The sequence below is a fragment of the Oryzias latipes genome, chromosome 23 (assembly GCF_053564925.1).
Source record: "Oryzias latipes strain Hd-rR chromosome 23, Olatipes_Hd-rR_3.1".
In the NCBI taxonomy this organism is placed as follows: Eukaryota; Metazoa; Chordata; class Actinopteri; order Beloniformes; family Adrianichthyidae; genus Oryzias; species Oryzias latipes.
Window position 1 is genome coordinate 221,388 of NC_136259.1, and position 19,317 is coordinate 240,704.

Here is a 19,317-nt window from a genome sequence, read left to right on the forward strand (position 1 = left end):
TTACGCATGGTATATTTGTACTTGTTCTGTGGTTTAAATGTGGTTCCTCTATAACAAGTCTGTTAAAATTTCATGTAGCTACAAACCCGCCTTCCACACGTCACTGGACGCTGAAAGAGATTTACGCATGAACTGCAACCGACCAAATATTTTGAACAACATAAAACCAAATTCACGTACAGACCCCTAAAACAAACACAAGAAACCCTTATAAATTATGTATACCACGTATGTCTCATGGAAGACAGAAATATCATACGTAGACAATGCACAGATTGTGCATAGTGGCACTGTGACACGGCCTCCTGAGCTGAACGAATGGGGGGGATGCTGCTTTTTCTTTTTAAGTCATTAATCGCGGCTGCTTTCAACAGTTCATCGTTTTTTGGATGCAGGTAAATATTGTGGTGAAATAAAGTCTAACAAGAGAAAATATCTGTTATTTTTTACATTTTGCAACAACAAAACATAGAACTGAACTGCCTATAAATGTGAAATGAATGGTTTCAAAGAAGCACATACCAGGACAACCACAAAGATGGGACCTGCGAAGCTCCAGATGAGCGTGTCGTGCACAGACAGCCAGCAGAAATCCGGGTTTCCGTAACCTTGTGGATCCAGACCCACTGCCAAACCTAAACACACACATCCAGACAATACTTCATGGATTTTTTCCCTTTTCTTATTTAGTTTCAGTTTTATTTTATTTCTGCCCTGTGTGTCATGATCACATTGGAACTCCAATCGTCTTTTTTCCTCTAAATTGACTAGAAAATAAACTTTTAGGGTCAAAGAAATAGTAACAGTAGACCCAAAGGGAAGCTGACAGATCTCCCTTAATGCATGCAGCCTCTTCTATTTAAGGAATCAAACACAACAGCCCATATCACCATATTACCACCTAGTTTAGCTTCGATTACCCAAAAAAGCAGAATGAAATCCAGGTGGAGAAGAGAGGAAGTTGAATAAAAGGGAAAATTTGGACAGAGCCCACCACAGTGATTGTTTGAACGTTTCTCACCAGTGATGATAGCCGGTATGCCCCAGCCCATGGCGTAGTAGAACCTCATGTGTCCGTGGTTGATGTTGCGCTGCTCTGTCAGCATGCGGTAGATGTGCAGGCCTTCCACAAACATCCAGGCAAAGGAGCACATGTAGAAGTAATGGAGGAGGATGGCAATGACGGTGCACACAAACTGGAAGAAGCAGGAAATGTCTGAGCTTTGACACAGTTTCAACAACTACATAGTTTTACCCACTAAAGAGACTCTGGGTTTTTTTCCCTTTTCTTTTTACTCTGCCATGTGTTTTATGCTAATGCTAATTGTAGGTGCAAATAATATTTATAAAGAAAAAATACACACAGCAATTACCTATTAAAACATTAGTTTTGTAATTCTTTGTCTAAGCAAATTCTATATTTTTATGGCAATTTCTATTTTTTTTTGTTGTTGTCTTTGTTTAATGTAACTAAAATATACTTTGTACTACATCAAAAAAAGTGAAGTTGTGAATAATCTATTATGTTTATAAATTGGGATAATTGATTGATTTCAAGCATTGCAGTCAAAACAATAAAGAATTCACAGAGATTTATCAAACTCATGACAGAAATGATTAAATAACTAAAATATACTTTGTATTTCATCAAAGTTCTTATTCCTTTTATGTTCATTTGAGCTTGTATTGTGATTTTTCTTGCGGTTACAAACCCTGAAGAAGTCCTGCACTGTTACCAAACTCTGCTGAAGGAATTTCCACGGACAAAAAGTACGACCCCACATGTTCTAGTGTAATATAGTTCAAATACAAATTCAAATACAATGTTTCTCATGCCTACTAATGAGAAGGAGGTATTGGACACTATTAGGACATGTAGTAATAAAAAATCTCAGGATGCGGATGGTGTTGATATGAAAACAATTCAGAATGTTGCTGAAGCACAAACCACTTACACATAACTTTAATTTGTTATTTAAATGTGGACAGTTTCCCACTAAAATGAAAACGGCCAAAGTAATTCCTTTATTTAAAACAGGGGATAAGCAAAGTTTTACAAATTACCGTCCAATTTCTTTATTGCCTCAGCTTTCAAAGATTTTAGAGAAATTATTTAATCTCAGATTAATTAACTTTATCGAGAAAAACAATCTGCTATTCAACAGTCAATATGGCTTCCGACAAGGAAGATCTACATCATTTGCCTTAATCGAACTTGTGGAAGAGATAACCAACTGTATTGAAAAAAATAAATTCAGCATTGGAATTTTCATTGATCTACAGAAAGCTTTCGATACGATTGACCATCATATTTTACTGAAGAAATTGGTAAAGTATGGAGTCAGAGGAGTAACACAAAACTGGTTAAAGAGCTACCTGGAAGATAGACAGCAGTTTGTACAGATTTGTAATACTAAATCTAGAAATAGGAATATCATATGTGGTGTACCTCAAGGTCAACTTCTTAGTGACATAACTCAGGAATTTTATAAGTTAAATCATTGGTTTAGTAAGAACAAATTATCTTTGAATCTAAAAAAGACTAAATGTATGCTCTTTAGGAGGGAGAGTAAGGAGGTGCCAGTGGAAATTATTATTAATGATATACCAATTGAGAGAGTGCAAAAACATGTGTTTTTGGGTGTAATTATTGATGATAAGTTTTGTTGGAAATCCCATATACATCATTTATGTTTAAAAGTGGCTAAATGTGTTGGTTTGATGAAAAAGTGTAGCTTGATGCTTAATCAATCCGCTATATTTATTTTGTATCATTCCTTCATAATGGCATATTTAAATTAATGTATTGAAGTGTGGGGAAATTGCTACAAAACTAATTTGCATCCTTTAGTTACACTCCAAAAGCGAGCCATCAGATTAGTTCACAAAGTTAAATATAATGAGCACGCCAATCCACTTTTTCTTGATACATTTAATTTAAAATTACAGGACTCGGTAGATTTTAAAACGGCCCAAATCATGTATAAAGCATCAATAAATTCTCTGCCAACTAACATTCAATCTTTGTTTCAAAACAGAGATGCTGTTAATAAATATAAATTGAGAGGAATCAACAAATTCTGTCAACCTAAAATAAGGACAACATTAAAATCGATGTGTATCTCAGTAAAGGGTGTCACACTCTGGAACAATTTATCGGACAACATGAAAACTTGTAAAAATCTTGTTCATTTTAAAGGTATGTTTAAAAATATATAAAGAATGTGTACCAAGATGCAATGAATCACTGAGGAGTATGTGTATTCTCGGACTATGGAAGGATCATTACCAAAGTTGTTGTTTTGTTTTATTTTGTTCTTGTTTCTTTTTCAGCTGAGGCATCTTGTTTCCTCCCTCTTTTTTATAGGGGGTTTGGTGTTTGGTCGGATTTTTTGGGTGTGTCTGTCTGTCGTCGTCAGGTGTTTCTCGTATGTTAGTGTTATGTCAAATGTTTAATTTTGTTGTTTTGTTGTTATGAGTGTTGTTGAGTGGGGGTTTGGATTTTTATAAGCATTCGCTTCTTCCATTCCCCTTTCAAATCCTATTTTCCAAGTCATGTATTGACTTATATTTTTTTTTCAGGTAAATGATTTGATTTGAAATAAACTTGTTACTTACTTACCCAGCATTTACTACTGAAAGTACCAATAGAGTGGAAATAGGGGTGACTTTCTTTTACAGTCCAGTTTCATTGTCCTTAAGGGGTAGTTTCTGTGGTAAATTCATGGTAAATACCATGAAACATACAGCGAGTGCAGACCTAAAGGTCAAGGTACTTTATTTGTACTAACCTTGTTCTTACATGGAGTAAGTACCACAAAAAACACCGTTTCACAAAAATGTAAATACCCAGTAAGTATATTAATAATACCCAGTATGAACCACATAAGTATGAACCAAATAGTACCACATAAATACACAATAAGTACTATGTAAGTACAGAGTAGACACCAAAAAGTACCATGTAAGTACCCAGGTAATTCCATAAAAGGTACCATGTGAATACCCTGAAAGTACCCAGTAGTTACACAATAAGTACCATGTAAATACCACTTACGTACACTGTAAGTACTGGACTGTAAAAGAAAGCGTTACCGACAAATGAAATAACTGCAAACCAAATGGTCATTCCTAATATTTGGTTGAAAAGCCTTTGTTGTCAATGACAGCCTGTAGTCTTGAACTCATGGACATCACCAGATGCTGGTTTTCTCCTTCTGAATGCTCTGCCAGGCCTTTACTGCAGCGGCAAACAGTTGCTGTTTTTTTCTGGGCCTTTCTGTCTGAAGTTTAGCCTTCAACAAGTGAAATGCTGCTCAATTGGGTTAAGATCAGGTGACTGACTTGGCCATTCTAGAATATTCCACTTTTTGCTTTAATAAACTCCTGAGTTGCTTTGGCTGTATGTTTTGGGTCGTTGTCCATCTGTATTATGAAACGCCGTCCAATCAGTTTGGCTGCATTCACCTGGATCTGCGCAGACAGGGCTGCATTCACCTGGATCTGCGCAGACAGGGCTGCATTCACCTGGATCTGCGCGGACAGTCTGTCTCTGAACACCTCAGAATTCATTGGGCTGCTTCTGTCCTGTGTCACGTCATCAATAAACACTAGTGTCCCAGTGCCACTAGCAGCCATGCACGCCCAGACCATCACACTGCCTCCACCGTGTTTTACTGATGATGTAGTGTTCTTTGGATCAGGAGCTTCTCCACGCCTTCTCCATACTTTTCTCTAGCCATCATTCTGGTAGAGGTTGATTTTGGTTTCATCTGTCCAAAGAATGTTTTTTCCAGAACTTTTTTGATGCTTTTCAGCAAAGTCCAATCTAGCCTTCCTATTCTTGAGGCTAATGAGTGGCTTGCATCTTGCAGTGTTCCCTCTGGATCTACTTTCATGCCGTCTTCTTTTGATGGTAGACTTGGATATTGATCCGCCTCCCTCCTGGAGAGTGTTGTTCACTTGGTTGGCTGTTGTGAACGGGTTCCTCTTCACCATGAAATGATTCTGCCATCATCCGCCACTGTTGTCTTCCGTGGACGTCCAGGTCTTTTTGCGTTGCAGAGCTTTCTTACTTTCTTAGGATGTACCACACTGTTGATGTTGCCACTCCTAATACTGTAGCAATTTCTGGTTTCATGTTTTTTTTCTGTTTTCTAAGATTAATGATGGCTCCTTTGACCGCATGTTGTCTGTTCACAGCTAAATCTTCCAAATGCAGCACGAGTCCTCTAATCAACTCCAGGCCTTTTATCTGCTTCACTCATAGGCTGCCTTTACACTGCATTGTTCAAGTGACCCAATTCCGATTTTTTCCTCTCATGTGGCACAGATCGGATATGACCGGTGAACGTGTAAGCAGGACAAAAGCGCATGGATTCCGTTTTTCTAAGATCGGATACAGGCCTCTCTCATATGTGGAAATAAATCGGAAATAAATCGGATACGTGCATTTGCGTGTGCCATGTAAGCAGACAAATCGGATATTTCCCAGTAAATGCGAGTGGTACGTCAGTGATGTCAATTCAGGATACCACCAACTGAGATCACATGACTTGTTAAGGTGCTTTTTGTGCGCTGATTTTGCTGTCAGCGTGTTACCTTTCAGCCTCAGGCTTCAGACCGTAGTTGGAAACCGATGTTATGTCCGGTCCCGGTCGGGACGCAAACGGTAACTAATCAAGCGGGACACCGTTGCTATGGAACAAGCTAGAAGCTGTTTATTTTTTGGGGGGGCGTGTATGATGGGGACAGTGTGTGTGTGTGTGTGTGTGTGCGCGTGCTTGCGTGTGTGTGCGTGTAACTTAAGGAGAGGAGAGCGGGTGTGAGCGCGGAGCGGGGGACTGTCGGAGAACCGTAAATTAAAAATAAGGTGTCTCGCCCAAAAGTTTTGGAGTCTTTCTTAGCCCACTGGAGGCTGAGGGTTCAGAACGGAAAAGAGAACCCCGAGGAAATCTCCCGTGTGTCATTGCTCAGGAAAGGTTCAACACTTGGATCAAACTGTTAGTACAGCACAACGTCTGCAATCACTTCCTCATTCAAAACTCAGAGAGAGCACATAAGACGGCCGACCAGCCCTCCTTCTTTTCCTCCCCCGTGCATCCCGTCTGGAGCGCCCAAGGCAACGCCTCCTTCCGTCGCCGCCTTGCCTCCATGACAACCGCAGTCACAAAAGTCCAAAGGATGTCCGTGGAAGGCGGAAATGCTGCTACGTAGTCCTCAGAACGTCTACGTTTGACAGTTTCAGCATTGTATAGTGTAAATGCAAAAATCAGATACGGGTCACTTTTAAAACATGATGTAAGCGGGTCGTCAAACAAATCGGATATAGTCAGAAAATCGGATATGGGCATCAAGACCTGCAGTGTAAAGCCGGCCATAATGACATAACAAGGGAACTGACCACACCTGCCCATGCAATAGCATGGAAGTCAATTGTCCAATTACTTATCAGCCCATGAATTGAAGGGATTTTGTTTAAAAAATGCTTTAGTTTTTCAAATTTTTATGTAATCTTTTTGTTCAACCCATGGAATAAAAGCTGAAAGTCTGCACTTCAATGGCATCTGAGTTGTTTTATTTCAAATTCACTGTGGTAATGTACAGAAACTATATTAGAAATAATGCGTTACTTTCCAAATATTTATGGTCCTGACTGTATATATAGTAAATATATATAGTAAATATATATAGTAAAATATATATATATATATATATATATATATATATATATATATATATATATATATATATATATATATATATATATATATATATATATGTATGTATGTATGTATGTGTGTATGTATATATTCTTTTTTGGGGTTATTTATCTCGTGAGGAAAATCGTGACGCATCATCCTTATCATCCTCGGGCTTCAAACAGACTAGGATCTAGTAATTCTCTGCATGACAGCGTAGATCAGAGCCTCTGATAGAGCAACAGACGTTGACAGGATTATAAATTGCTCTGCATGCGGCCGTGGGCGCTGACACGAACAGCATTCCACCTGTCTGACGAACACGCCTGAACTCAGGTTTAAACCTACACCTGCACGCAAACAAGCATGCATTTATTCACATTCAAAAAAGACACTATCCAAAATCTGAATATATATAGTTTTCTTCAGAGGAATAAGTCTACATAGCATCAGGATAGCAGTAATAAAAGTTTTTATTTATTCTATTTGTTTACCTAAAAATACTAGAAATTGCTCTAAAATAAAATCTTTGTCTTTTGATCATGGTCCGATTGTGGTCATTCCCCTACCTAGACTAACCCTAGACTAACACAACTTATCTCTTTTTTCAGCAAATCTGCGACTGGAAGTGAACAAAAAAAGGAAGTGATTTGATTTATGAGTGAGAATAAAACGGCCACATCTAAAAAAATGCTGAATCACTATAAAAGTTGGTCAATGCAAACAGGTTGTAGTGAGAAGTCACTTCCCGGTCAGGTCTTTTTTGGGTTACTCCATCCTTAACCCTTGAGCTATCTTAGATGACCCCCCCCCTTCCATTGAGGTGTTCTCCCTACCATGAAAAAGGTGGATAAAGGTGGAAAGATTTCATGTAATCCATGGACACCAGTGAAGATCACAAATCATTGAAGAAAAAAGGTTCAGAGCACTGTCTAGTGGGTCTAGATCAGGGGTGGGCAATTCCAGGCCTCGAGGGCCGGTGTGTCTGCATGATTTCCAGACATCCTTGCCATACTCATGGCTGATTACCTGGTTCAGGTGTGTCCAGCCAATCAGAACATGCCAGAGCAGGGTATGCTGGAAAACATGCAGGAATGCGGCCCTCAGTGCCCACCTCTGGTCTAGATGACCCAACTCCCAATGGTAAAGTGCCTAGGATAGCACAAGGGTTAAGGGGGCAGCTGTAGAACATTTCCAGATGCTTCCTTCCAGTCAGTGTCAAAGCCAACTGAACCAAAAGGGAGAATTTTTCTGCTTGTTTGATCCGAGTCTTCATATCTGCTGTAATGATAAAAAACCCTTAAGCCATGTCTCTCCGTAGGAAGAAAAGGTTCTCCATGACGATAATTTTTGGGTTCATCTCATTCAAAAGACTTGCGGTCGACGTTCTGTGAGTTATGAGTAGGAGACAATCGTAAATAAAGACCAAAGTGTTGGTGAAGCCAAGAGGGAGATATGAACAACTTCAATGAACTTGACTGATACTGTTCCAGCATCTGGGGGAGGCTGACACTGATGTTGGTCTCCGGATGTCTCAGTCTAAATCCTGACGTTCACACCGCCCTTAGCCTTAGTTTGGGCTTGTCCAAACCCATGGAGGGTCATATACAGGTCCCACCTTTTAAGGGGAACAGTTCCCTTGAGGCTTGTGCAGCCGCCTCAAGGCACGTCATAAAAAAGGATCCTACCACTGTCGTGAGTGGTAAGTGTATCGTCAAGTGTTTGAAAGACAAATGTACACACTAATATCGTACTGCTTATGCAGTCGTACGGTGCTCTTACACCAGGTTCCAGACGTCAGTGAGGTGCGGGTACTGGCCCCTTACTAACTGGGAATGCCACACGCAGTCACTCAGTAGTGCCGGTAACACGCAAACCATGCTCTGATTGTCTAATTTCCTTATTTCTGACAGGCAGGTTGTGTGCAAGAAGCACTCATTACAGAGGATCAGGCAATTGAACAGGTCAGCCAATAATTGAAGGGTCAGCGGTTTGGCTCAGCGCTCAGTTGGTTGAGCGGGTAGTCCAATGACCGAAGGGTTGGCGGTTCAATCCCTGCTCCCCACAGCCAGCTGTTATTGTGCCCTAGGGCAAGACACTTCCCTCTCCCTGCCTCCAGTGTGGCTCCACTGGTGTATGAATGATCCCGGTGATGATCAGAGGGGCCACAAGCACCAACTGTCAGCCTCTGTCAGTCTGCCCCAAGGCAGCTGTGGTGCATAAGTAGTTAAAAAATGGCATTTTCACTCTGCGTGTTCTCCGAGTGTTCTTTGCGTGTTCTCTGCATCTTCTCCGTGTGTTCTCCGTATGTTCTCTGCGTGATCTCTATGTGTTTTCTTTATGTGTTCTTTGAGTGTTCTCTGCATGTTCTCCGCGTGTTCTCTGTATGTTTTCTGCGTGTTCTCTGTGTTCTCCGCATGTTCTCTGTATGTTTTCTGCGTGTTCTCTGTGTTCTCCGAGTGTTCTCTGCGTGTTCTCTGCGTGTTCTCTGTGTGTTCTCTATGTGTTCTCCGAGTGTTCTCTGTTTGTTCTCTGCGTGTTCTCTGTGTGTTCTCTATGTGTTCTCCGAGTGTTCTCCATGTGTTCTCTGTGTGTTATCCCTGTGTTCTCTGCGTGTTCTCCTTGTGTTCTTTGTGTGTTCTCCGTATGTTCTCTGTGTGTTATCCCTGTGTTCTCTGCGTGTTCTCCGCATATTCTCCGTGTGTTCTCTGTGTGTTCTCCACTTGTTCTCTGCATGTTGTCCGTGTGTTCTCTGTTTGTTCTTTAAGTGTTCTCTGTGAGTTTTCTGTGTATTCTCTGCGTATTCTCCGAGTTGTCTCTGTGTGTTCTCCGCGTGTTTTCTGTTTTTTCCTTGCGTGTTGTTCGTGTGTTCTCTGTGTGTTCTCTGCCTGTTCTCCGTCTGTTCTCAGTGTGATCTCTGTGTGTTCTCTGCGTGTTCTTCGTGTGTTCTCTGTGTGTTCTCTGCCTGTTCTCCGTCTGTTCTCAGTGTGATCTCTGTGTGTTCTCTGCGTGTTCTTCGTGTGTTCTCTGTGTGTTCTCTGCCTGTTCTCCGTCTGTTCTCAGTGTGATCTCTGTGTGTTCTCTAAGTGTTCTCTCTGTGTTTTCCATGTGTTCTCTGTGTGTTCGCTGCATGTTCTCTGAGTGTTTTCTGTGTTCTCCGTGTGTTCTCTGCATGTTTTCTGTGTGTTCTCCGTGTATTCTCTGCATGTTCTCTGTGTATTCTCTGCATGTTCTCTGTGTGTTCTCCGCGTGTTTTCTGTGTGTTCTCTGCCTGTTCTCCGTCTGTTCTCCATGTGTTCTCTTTGTGTTCTCCGGGGGTTCTCTGTGTGTTCTCTGCGTGTTCTTTGTGTGTTCTCCGTATGTTCTCTGTGTGTTATCCCTGTGTTCTCTGCGTGTTCTCCGCATATTCTCCGTGTGTTCTCTGTGTGTTCTCCACTTGTTCTCTGCATGTTGTCCGTGTGTTCTCTGTTTGTTCTTTAAGTGTTCTCTGTGAGTTTTCTGTGTATTCTCTGCGTATTCTCCGAGTTGTCTCTGTGTGTTCTCCGCGTGTTTTCTGTTTTTTCCTTGCGTGTTGTTCGTGTGTTCTCTGTGTGTTCTCTGCCTGTTCTCCGTCTGTTCTCAGTGTGATCTCTGTGTGTTCTCTGCGTGTTCTTCGTGTGTTCTCTGTGTGTTCTCTGCCTGTTCTCCGTCTGTTCTCAGTGTGATCTCTGTGTGTTCTCTGCGTGTTCTTCGTGTGTTCTCTGTGTGTTCTCTGCCTGTTCTCCGTCTGTTCTCAGTGTGATCTCTGTGTGTTCTCTAAGTGTTCTCTCTGTGTTTTCCATGTGTTCTCTGTGTGTTCGCTGCATGTTCTCTGAGTGTTTTCTGTGTTCTCCGTGTGTTCTCTGCATGTTTTCTGTGTGTTCTCCGTGTATTCTCTGCATGTTCTCTGTGTATTCTCTGCATGTTCTCTGTGTGTTCTCCGCGTGTTTTCTGTGTGTTCTCTGCCTGTTCTCCGTCTGTTCTCCATGTGTTCTCTTTGTGTTCTCCGGGGGTTCTCTGTGTGTTCTCTGCGTGTTCTTTGTGTGTTCTCCGCGTGATCTCTGCGTGTTTTCCGTGTGTTCTCTGTGTGTTCTCCGTGTGTTCTCTGTGTGTTCTCCCCAGGTTCTCTGCATGTTTGCTGTACAGGTTCTATACCTAATAATTCTGGAATAAGTTATTTTGGCCTGAATCGGAAACCAAACAAAGGATTTGCGATCCAACAGGAAACACGCTGATGAGGGGAACTTTCTCCAACATTTCTGAGTCTTCCCATTTCATGCTTTCAAATCAATTAGCAGATTAATTCTGTTGATGTGTCTGCAAGCGATGGAGAGATCCATCAGTGTTTTGCTAAAATGTTTAATAATAATAATGGATTGGATTTATCTGCGCTTTTCAAGACACTCAAAGCGCTTATATTGTGTCCATTATTCATTCACTCCTCATTCATACATGGTGATGGTAGCTATGGTTGTAGCCACAGCTGCCCTGGGGCAGACTGACAGAGAAGTGGCTGCCATTTGGCGCCTACGGCCCCTCTGACCATCACCGGGACCATTCATGCACGTTCACACACCAGTGGAGCCACACTGGAGGCAAGGAGGGTGAAGTGTCTTGCCCAAGGACACAACAACATTTTTGGCTGGTGGGAGCAGGGATTGAACCGCCAACCCTTCGGTCATTGGACGACCCGCTCAACCAACTGAGCCACTGTCGCCACTGTTTGCGTGTCTCTGCAGATGACAGCGGTGTGAGCACATCTCCATGGCGGAGTGTGAGCTTCAATGTCAGAACAGTTTAATTTCAAAGACATCTATCTATCCCCGCTGCATGAGTGCATGAGCGTTCTGCATCCAAGTTAGATCACGCTGGCAGTGACTCAACAATCAAACACAAATAAAAACTGATTTATCTTTCAGCAATTCTAAAGTTATATCTGTCAGCTTGGCATCGTCCAAGCAATTAACCATCATTAGGTGTTCATCAGATGTTTAAAAAACTCCCATAATGCAACTGTCAGAGCGAGCAGAACACCACAAGCATTCATCCAGTGAGGATCAGAGTGAGTTGTTCTGGATTAGATAAAACCTTTTTGTCTTTCAAAAATAATGTGGTAAAGCAGAAACATTTACAGTTGTATCAACAATATTCATTGACTTCATGTTGCACAGATGTCAAAAGTGGGCCCTGGGGCTGCATTTATTGAAATTCCCAAGACTAAAAGTTCCTGCCAGAGGCTAATTTTTCAAAGAACTCCCAGATCAATGTCCATCCATCCATTCATCCATCCATCTTTAGAACCCGTTCAACTCTATTTGGGGTCATGGGGTTGCTAGAGCCTATCCCAGCTACTGTCGCGCTAAGGCGGGGAACTCCCTGGATGAGTAGCCAGTTTGTCACAGGGCAACACACATATAGTCGTGGCCAAAAGTTTTGAGAATGACACAAATATTAGTTTGCTGCTAAACTGCTTTTAGATCTTTGTTTCAGTGGTTTCTCTGATGAACTGAAATATAATTCAAAGCACTTCATATGTGTCAAAGGCTTTTATTAGCAATCACATGACATTTATGCAGAGAGTCAGTTTTTTGAAGTGTTGGACCTTCTTTTTCAGAACCTCTGCAGTTCCGCTGGGCATGCTGTCAATCCACCTCTAGACCAAATCCTGACTGAAGGCAGTCTGTTCTTTCAGAATCACTACTTGGAGTGTGTCACAGTTAGTGGGTTTTTGTTTGTCCACCCGCCTCTTGAGGATTGACCACAAGTTCTCAATGGGATTGAGATCTGGGGAGTTTCCAGGCCATGGATCCAAAATAATAATAATAACACATTTTATTTATATGGCGCCTTTTTGGACAGTCAAGGTCACCTCATGGTGCAAAGATAACTAATATGGAGGCGATTCTGTAGCATAATTAAAAATAAAAGTCAAAACCAGAAATGCTTTTTCATTTTCTAAATGAAGCTGCATCAAATCACTCAAAATTAAAATGAAAAATCAATGCTTCAAAATGCTTTTTCATTTCTATTTAAAAACCACTTATTCTGTGTCCCGACAAGCCCCGACAAGCTTTTTTTTTGGACCAGCAGCTGCCTTCACATATGTGTACAATGGGGGGGGGGTATTTAGTCAGCCACCAAGTTCTCCCACTTAACCCTTGTGCTATCATATGACCCCCCCCCCACCTTCCATTGAGGTGTTCTCTCTACCATGACAAAGGTGGATAAAGGTGGAAAGATTTCATGTAATCCATGGACACCAGTGAAGATCACAAATCATTGAAGAAAAAAGGTTCAGAGCTCTGTCTAGTGGGTCTAGATGACCCAACTCCCAATGGTAAAGTGCCTAGGATAGAACAAGGGGTACAAAGATGACAGAGGCCATTGGTAAACCTCAGTATGAGTAAGTTCAACTCAATACTTTGTTATATACCCTTTGTTGGTAATGACAGCAGTCAACCATTTTCTATAAGTCTTCACACGGTTTTCACAAACTGTTGCTGGTATTTTGGTCCATTCCTCCATGCAGATCTCCTCTAGAGAAGTGATGTTTTGGTGCTGTCATTTCAACTCCCTGTCATGGATCAGCTGGCAGCTGCACCCTCCTCCTCCCCCCTCTGTGTGTTCACCTGTTTCTCACAGCTGTTTTCAGTTCCTGATTATGTGTTTGGTATTTAAGTTTCTGTCCTTGTTGTTTTCAGTGTCGCAGCGTCCTGTTTGTTCAGTGTCTCTGATGATTGTTTCCTCGAGTTTTTCGAGTAAATCTTTTGACTACACTACAGTTGGTTTCGAGTCCTTCCTGCGTTTGGGTTTTTCGGTTACGAGCCGTAACATTACGCTGCGACCATGACCAACCCAGCAGGAGGTTCGCATCTTGGGGACCTACCTGGATCATCCGCTGTTGGAAGCTCAGCCGCCGGTGAGGAGCTGTCTGTCCTGGCACGGGAGATGCGGGGTTTCATGTCCGGTATGCAACAACTCCATGATCGCCTCTCCAGGCTGGAACATGTTCCTCCGTCTCCGTCTTCGCTCCGTCAAACCCGACTGGGTCGTCCCGAGCCCTTCGATGGAACAGCTGAGGACTGCCGGGCCTTCATCACCTCCTGTCGCCTTCACTTCGACTTCAATCCCGACGAGTTTCCCTCCGAGCAGAGCAAGGTGGCATTTGCCCTGAGCTTTTTGACTGGTCGGGCCAAACGATGGGGCTTGGCAGAGTGGGAGCGAGGAGCCGACCTCTGCCGCTCTTTTAGAGCGTTTTCCACCCAACTCCTCACGGTGTTCGATCCTACTACACCCCACAGAGCTGCCGCTTCGGAACTACTTCGTCTCCAGCAAGGGGCGCGCAGCGCCGCAGACTACGCCGTGGATTTCCGGACTCTGGCTGCCAGCACCCGCTGGAGGGACGAAGCGCTGGTGGACGTGTTTCTTCAGGGCCTCTCCGGCAACCTCAAGGATGAGCTGGCGGCGAGGGAGATCCCGGAGGAGCTGGAGGAGTTGATTGATCTAGCGGTGCGTATCGATCGAAGGATGCGCGAACGGGGTCGTGAGCGGCGCAGCAACTCCAGCCTCCGCCCGCTGCTTCCTGTGAGTGATCCACCGTCCCGTTCCAGTACTCCGCACCAGGTTTTCATTCCTCCCCCCGAGCCCATGCAGCTGGGAACTGGACGTCTGACTCCCGCTGAGCGACGGCGCCGTATGGGAGCTGGACTCTGCTTGTACTGTGGACAGTCTGGACACTTGGTGCGCGACTGCCCGGGAAACGCCAGGGTTCACCAGCAAGGAGGGAACTGGTGAGCCGTACTTCCTCTTTTTCGTCACCCTCGCGACCCTCAACCAAGGTGTTGATGAACTATGCAGGAGTCCAGAAGGAGCTGGAGACTCTTATTGACTCTGGTTCAGATGGGGACTTTATTTCTCACGAGTTGGTAACCGAACTCAAGGTTCCTGTTGAACATTTGTCTCCTGCTTTACTCATTCGTGCTATTAACGGGTCTGTCATCCATAATGTGTCTGCACGTACCGTAAATATTCAAGTAACTGTTTCTGGTAATCACACTGAACTACGTAGTTTTTTTGTTGTTGACTCTTTGAAACCACAGGTGATCTTAGGTTTCCCCTGGTTGTGCAGACACACTCCACATATTGACTGGACTTCGGGGCGTGTATTGTCTTGGAGTTCATTTTGTCTGTTAAATTGCTTAACTGCTGCCTCTGTTCGCTCATCAGTCAAGAGCCCCCTCCTGAACCTCGTATTGTGGATGGCGGTCCAGTTTACACTATCCGGAAGCTTCTTGCCTCCAGGAGAGTGGGTCGGGGTATCCAATATCTTGTGGACTGGGAGGGTTACGGCCCTGCTGATCGACAGTGGGTACCTGCACGTCACGTCCTGGATCCGGCTCTGATCGCCCGTTTCCACCGTAGCCACCCTGATCAGCCTCGTCGGGGTCCGTCTGGGAGCCGGACTTTGTGAGGGGGGTTATGTCATGGATCAGCTGGCAGCTGCACCCTCCTCCTCCCCCCTCTGTGTGTTCACCTGTTTCTCACAGCTGTTTTCAGTTCCTGATTATGTGTTTGGTATTTAAGTTTCTGTCCTTGTTGTTTTCAGTGTCGCAGCGTCCTGTTTGTTCAGTGTCTCTGATGATTGTTTCCTCGAGTTTTTCGAGTAAATCTTTTGACTACACTACAGTTGGTTTCGAGTCCTTCCTGCGTTTGGGTTTTTCGGTTACGAGCCGTAACACTCCCTCCAGAGATTTTGTATGGGGTTGAGATCTGGAGACTGGTTAGGCCACTCCAGGACCTTGAAATGCCCCTCCCTCGTTACCCAGGCAACATGAATTTAGGATGGTTGTCCTGCTGAAAGACCCAGCCATGTTTCATCTTCAGTGCTGATGGAAGGAGGTTTTCATTCCAAATCTGACCATACATGGCTCCATTCATTCTTTCCTTTACATGGATCAGTCGTCCTGGTCTCTCTGCTGAAAAACAGCCCCACAGCATGATGCTTCCACCCCCATGCTTTACAGTAGGTCTGGTGTTCTTTGGATGCAGCTCAGCATTTTTTCTCCTCCAAACAGTAAATGGTAAATGGCGTATACTTATATAGCGCTTTCTACCTTCTTACGAAGGCCCAAAGCGCTTTACAGTCACAGTCCCATTCACCCATGCACACACACATTCACACACACATTCACACACTGATGGCGGCTCCGCTGCCAAACACTGGCGCCAACCTCCCACCAGAGGCAAGGTGGGGTTCAGTGTCTTGCCCAAGGACACTTCGACACATGGGCATGCAAGGCGGGAATTGAACCTGCAATCTTATGATCATGGGTCGACCGCCCTACCGCTGCACCACGGCCAGTAGAGTTCTAAAAAGTTCTATTGTGGTTTCATCTGACCATAGGACATTCTCCCAATCCTCTTCTGGATCATCCAAATGCTCTCTAGCAGACTGTAGACGGGCCTGCACATGTACTTGCTTTAGCAGGGGGACACGTCTGGCCCTGCCAGGTTTGAGTCCCTGGTGGTGTAGTGTGTTACTGATGGTAGCCTTTGTTACTTTGGTCCCAGCTCTCTGCAGGTCATTCACTAGGTCCACCGTGGGGTTCTGGGATCTTTGCTCACCGTTCTTGTGATCATTCTGACCCCATGGGGTGAGATCTTGGGGGGAGCCCCAGATGAAGGGAGGTTCTCAGTGGTCTTCTATGTCTTCCATGTTCTAATAGTTGATTTCTTCATTCCAAGCTGCTTACCTGTAGCAGATTCAGTCTTCCAGCCTGGTGCAGGTCAACAATCTGGTTTCTGGTGTCCTTAGACAGCTCTTTGGTCTCCACAGTGGAGTTTGGAGTGTGACTGTGTGAGGTTGTGGACAGATGTCTTTTCTATACATAACCAGTTCCAACAGGTGACATTAATACAGGTAACAGTGGAGGACAGAGGATCCTCTACAGAAGAAGTTACAGGTCTGTGAGAGACAGAAATCTAGCTTGTTTGTAGGTCACCAAATATTTATTTCCCGCCAAATAAATTATTTTAAAATCAGACAATGTGATTTTCTGGATTTTCTTTTCACATTTTGTCTCTCATAGTTGAGGTTTACCTATGATGAAAATTACGGGCCTCTCATCTTTTTATCTTTGTTCTATCCTAGGCACTTTACCATTGGGAGTTGGGTCATCTAGACCCACTACACAGTGCTCTGAACCTTTTTTCTTCAATGATTTGTGATCTTCACTGGTGTCCATGGATTACATGAAATCTTTCCACCTTTATCCACCTTTGTCATGGTAGGGAGAACACGCCAAATGGAAGGGGGGGTCATAGGATAGCACAAGGGTTAAGTGGGAGAACTTAAACAATTAAAAGCTGACTGAATACTTTTTTGCTCCTCTGTATAAACTGATATCAAGAACAATACAGGATGTGATTGTGGGGATTTCTTCCGGGTATAAGTATTTAGCCACTACAGATGAGTGTGTGTTTGGTTCACCCACAAAAGTGCAATGTGAAAGTGCAGCGAAGGCCAGAGGACTCACTAACCATGTTGTCGGTTTGGTTGATGCCCAGCAGGAAGACCAGCTCCGAGAAGAAGAGCGTGGCCACCAGGTTCCGGTGAATGGCGTGGAGGTTGGAGTGAAGGTGGCGCAGGAGGCACAGCAGGATAAAGGTGAGAAAGAGGAGGACCAAGGACACCAACACTGTGGTGTAGGTGACGATCTTCAGAGGGAGGACGTCTCCATGCTGCAAATACAAACTCAGATGAAGACGGATCGACAGTGGGAGGCAGGGTTTAGAGGGAAGCTGGAGGATTTCTGACCTCTCTCTTGGAAATGTCCATGAGCACAGCGAAGCTGGTCATGTGGTTACACTGGCAGCTGATGTGGCTGCTGTTGCGGTTGAGCACCTCGCAGCCTTTTGAGGACCAACCACCTGCACCCCCGTTCCTGAAAAGCACACAACCACACACGGCAGGTTCAGGCCTGAGAGAAAACCAATGCTCCTGGTAATGCAAACATGAAGACCAGCTGACGTGACGGAGTGGTCCCAGAACACGCAGATCGGCTTCGTCCGCTCCTTGGTCTCCAGAAGGGTGTATTGCAAAGTGATGGGGGGGTCCAGGGTGGGAGGCAGGGGAGTGTCCTCAGTGTAGACAGTGGCACTCACGATGGCCGTGTTTATGACTGGACGGTTGGGAAGCCTGCAAACCAAACAAAAACGTGCTAAGTTGGGTCGGGATACTGTCCTCGTGCTTTTAGACTGGAAATCTGCTTTAGTCATAATATCTCAATTGAACATCTTCACAATGACTACGGTCTCTCTGGGCCAGGTTTACATTGGTTTGATTCGTATCTTACTCGAAGAAGTTTCAATGTGGCTGTCCTAAAGCTCTGCTAAAAAATAACTTGTGGTGTTCCCCAGGGTTCTGTCCCTTGCCCTATTTTATTCATTTTGTATATGATTCATCTTGGGAAACTTATAAATCAATTCTGCCACATTTGATGTCATTTCTATGAAGATGATTTCCAGCTTTACTGCTCTTTCCCCGAAATTGATTATACAAACTTTGTTGAATTGCTTAACGAGCATTAAAACATTGTAAGGGCTTTCTTTCTACCATTTGTTGACTTTATTAAATAAAAGTCAGGACTGTCAAAGAATCTGCTGTGTTCTGATCAGGGATCCACATGTAAAAACGAATATGGGGGTTTGTCCGGGATACCTGAGGCTTCTGCGGTCGGGGTCGTATCTCTCTGGAAGCAGCTGTCCCAGGGACTTGTAAACAACAACCACAGCTACAGGCAGAGGGGCAGGTGGCTCCAAGTGGCGCCTTTTCCTGTTGGACACTGGGTGTTCCTCCTCCTGAAGGGGGGTGGTTTCAGCAGGAGGGGCAGGAGTGACCTCCAGTGTGTCTAAAAGAGGAAAGTAAAGTTCTACAAATGGTTTGATTTGATACTAAACTGAAAGCTAGAAAAATAATCAAATTTAATTGTTTTTTTAACTTAACAGGAAAAAAGCTTCAAATAAAATTTTCTCTTAATTTGGAAAATTAAAACTAAAATTGGATCATTTGTTTGTCCTTTTTTCTCTCTCAAATGAACCATTTTCTTTCTTGTTTTTGCCATTTTCTCCATTTGGGTATAGTAATGATTGTCATTAGGGGGAAATTTTCACATCCTGAGGAATTTTTTATGGTGCAAACGTTAAAGCCATAAAATCGACACAATTTTAATTGGATCGATTTTTGTTTATGCATTTATACATTTGTGTGCAAAAGTACCTGATGGAACTACTGGTGGAATAAGGTGAACTTCCTAAAGGGACTAGGTGACATTACCAGAAGGGTTATCTGGTGTTCATGAGTCCAACAGCTGAGGGGATCAAACCCTGCACATATCAGCAGCCGTCCTACCTTTATGGAGCTGAGTGTGAGCGGTAAACTTGGGGAAGCGGACGGAGGAGCCGAGCTCCTTGGCGAAGGACTCCCGGATGTCCTGGAAGCGCGGTAAGGTGGCCCTCTGTGGGTCTGACACATCCAGGTAGTCCACGGTCAGAACTGCAACAGACGGACCGGAGAAGACGGAGGCATGACAAGCGTCCT

General features: G+C 43.9%; 1 protein-coding gene across 11 annotated transcripts in view; it reads right to left on the minus strand.

Moving 5' to 3' along the window:
• Positions 1 to 19,317, minus strand: part of celsr1a (cadherin EGF LAG seven-pass G-type receptor 1a) — a 154,347-nt gene that overhangs the window by 25,665 nt on the left and 109,365 nt on the right. For all 11 annotated transcript variants that reach the window (XM_078941872.1, XM_078941873.1, XM_023952122.2 and 8 more), the window contains 7 exons: positions 19,129 to 19,272; positions 18,439 to 18,628; positions 17,749 to 17,916; positions 17,536 to 17,662; positions 17,259 to 17,459; positions 1,022 to 1,196; positions 523 to 635 (listed from right to left, as the gene is read on the minus strand). In XM_078941872.1, coding sequence (XP_078797998.1) covers positions 523 to 635; positions 1,022 to 1,196; positions 17,259 to 17,459; positions 17,536 to 17,662; positions 17,749 to 17,916; positions 18,439 to 18,628; positions 19,129 to 19,272 — 1,118 coding nt within the window. The remainder of the gene's footprint in view (positions 1 to 522; positions 636 to 1,021; positions 1,197 to 17,258; positions 17,460 to 17,535; positions 17,663 to 17,748; positions 17,917 to 18,438; positions 18,629 to 19,128; positions 19,273 to 19,317) is intronic.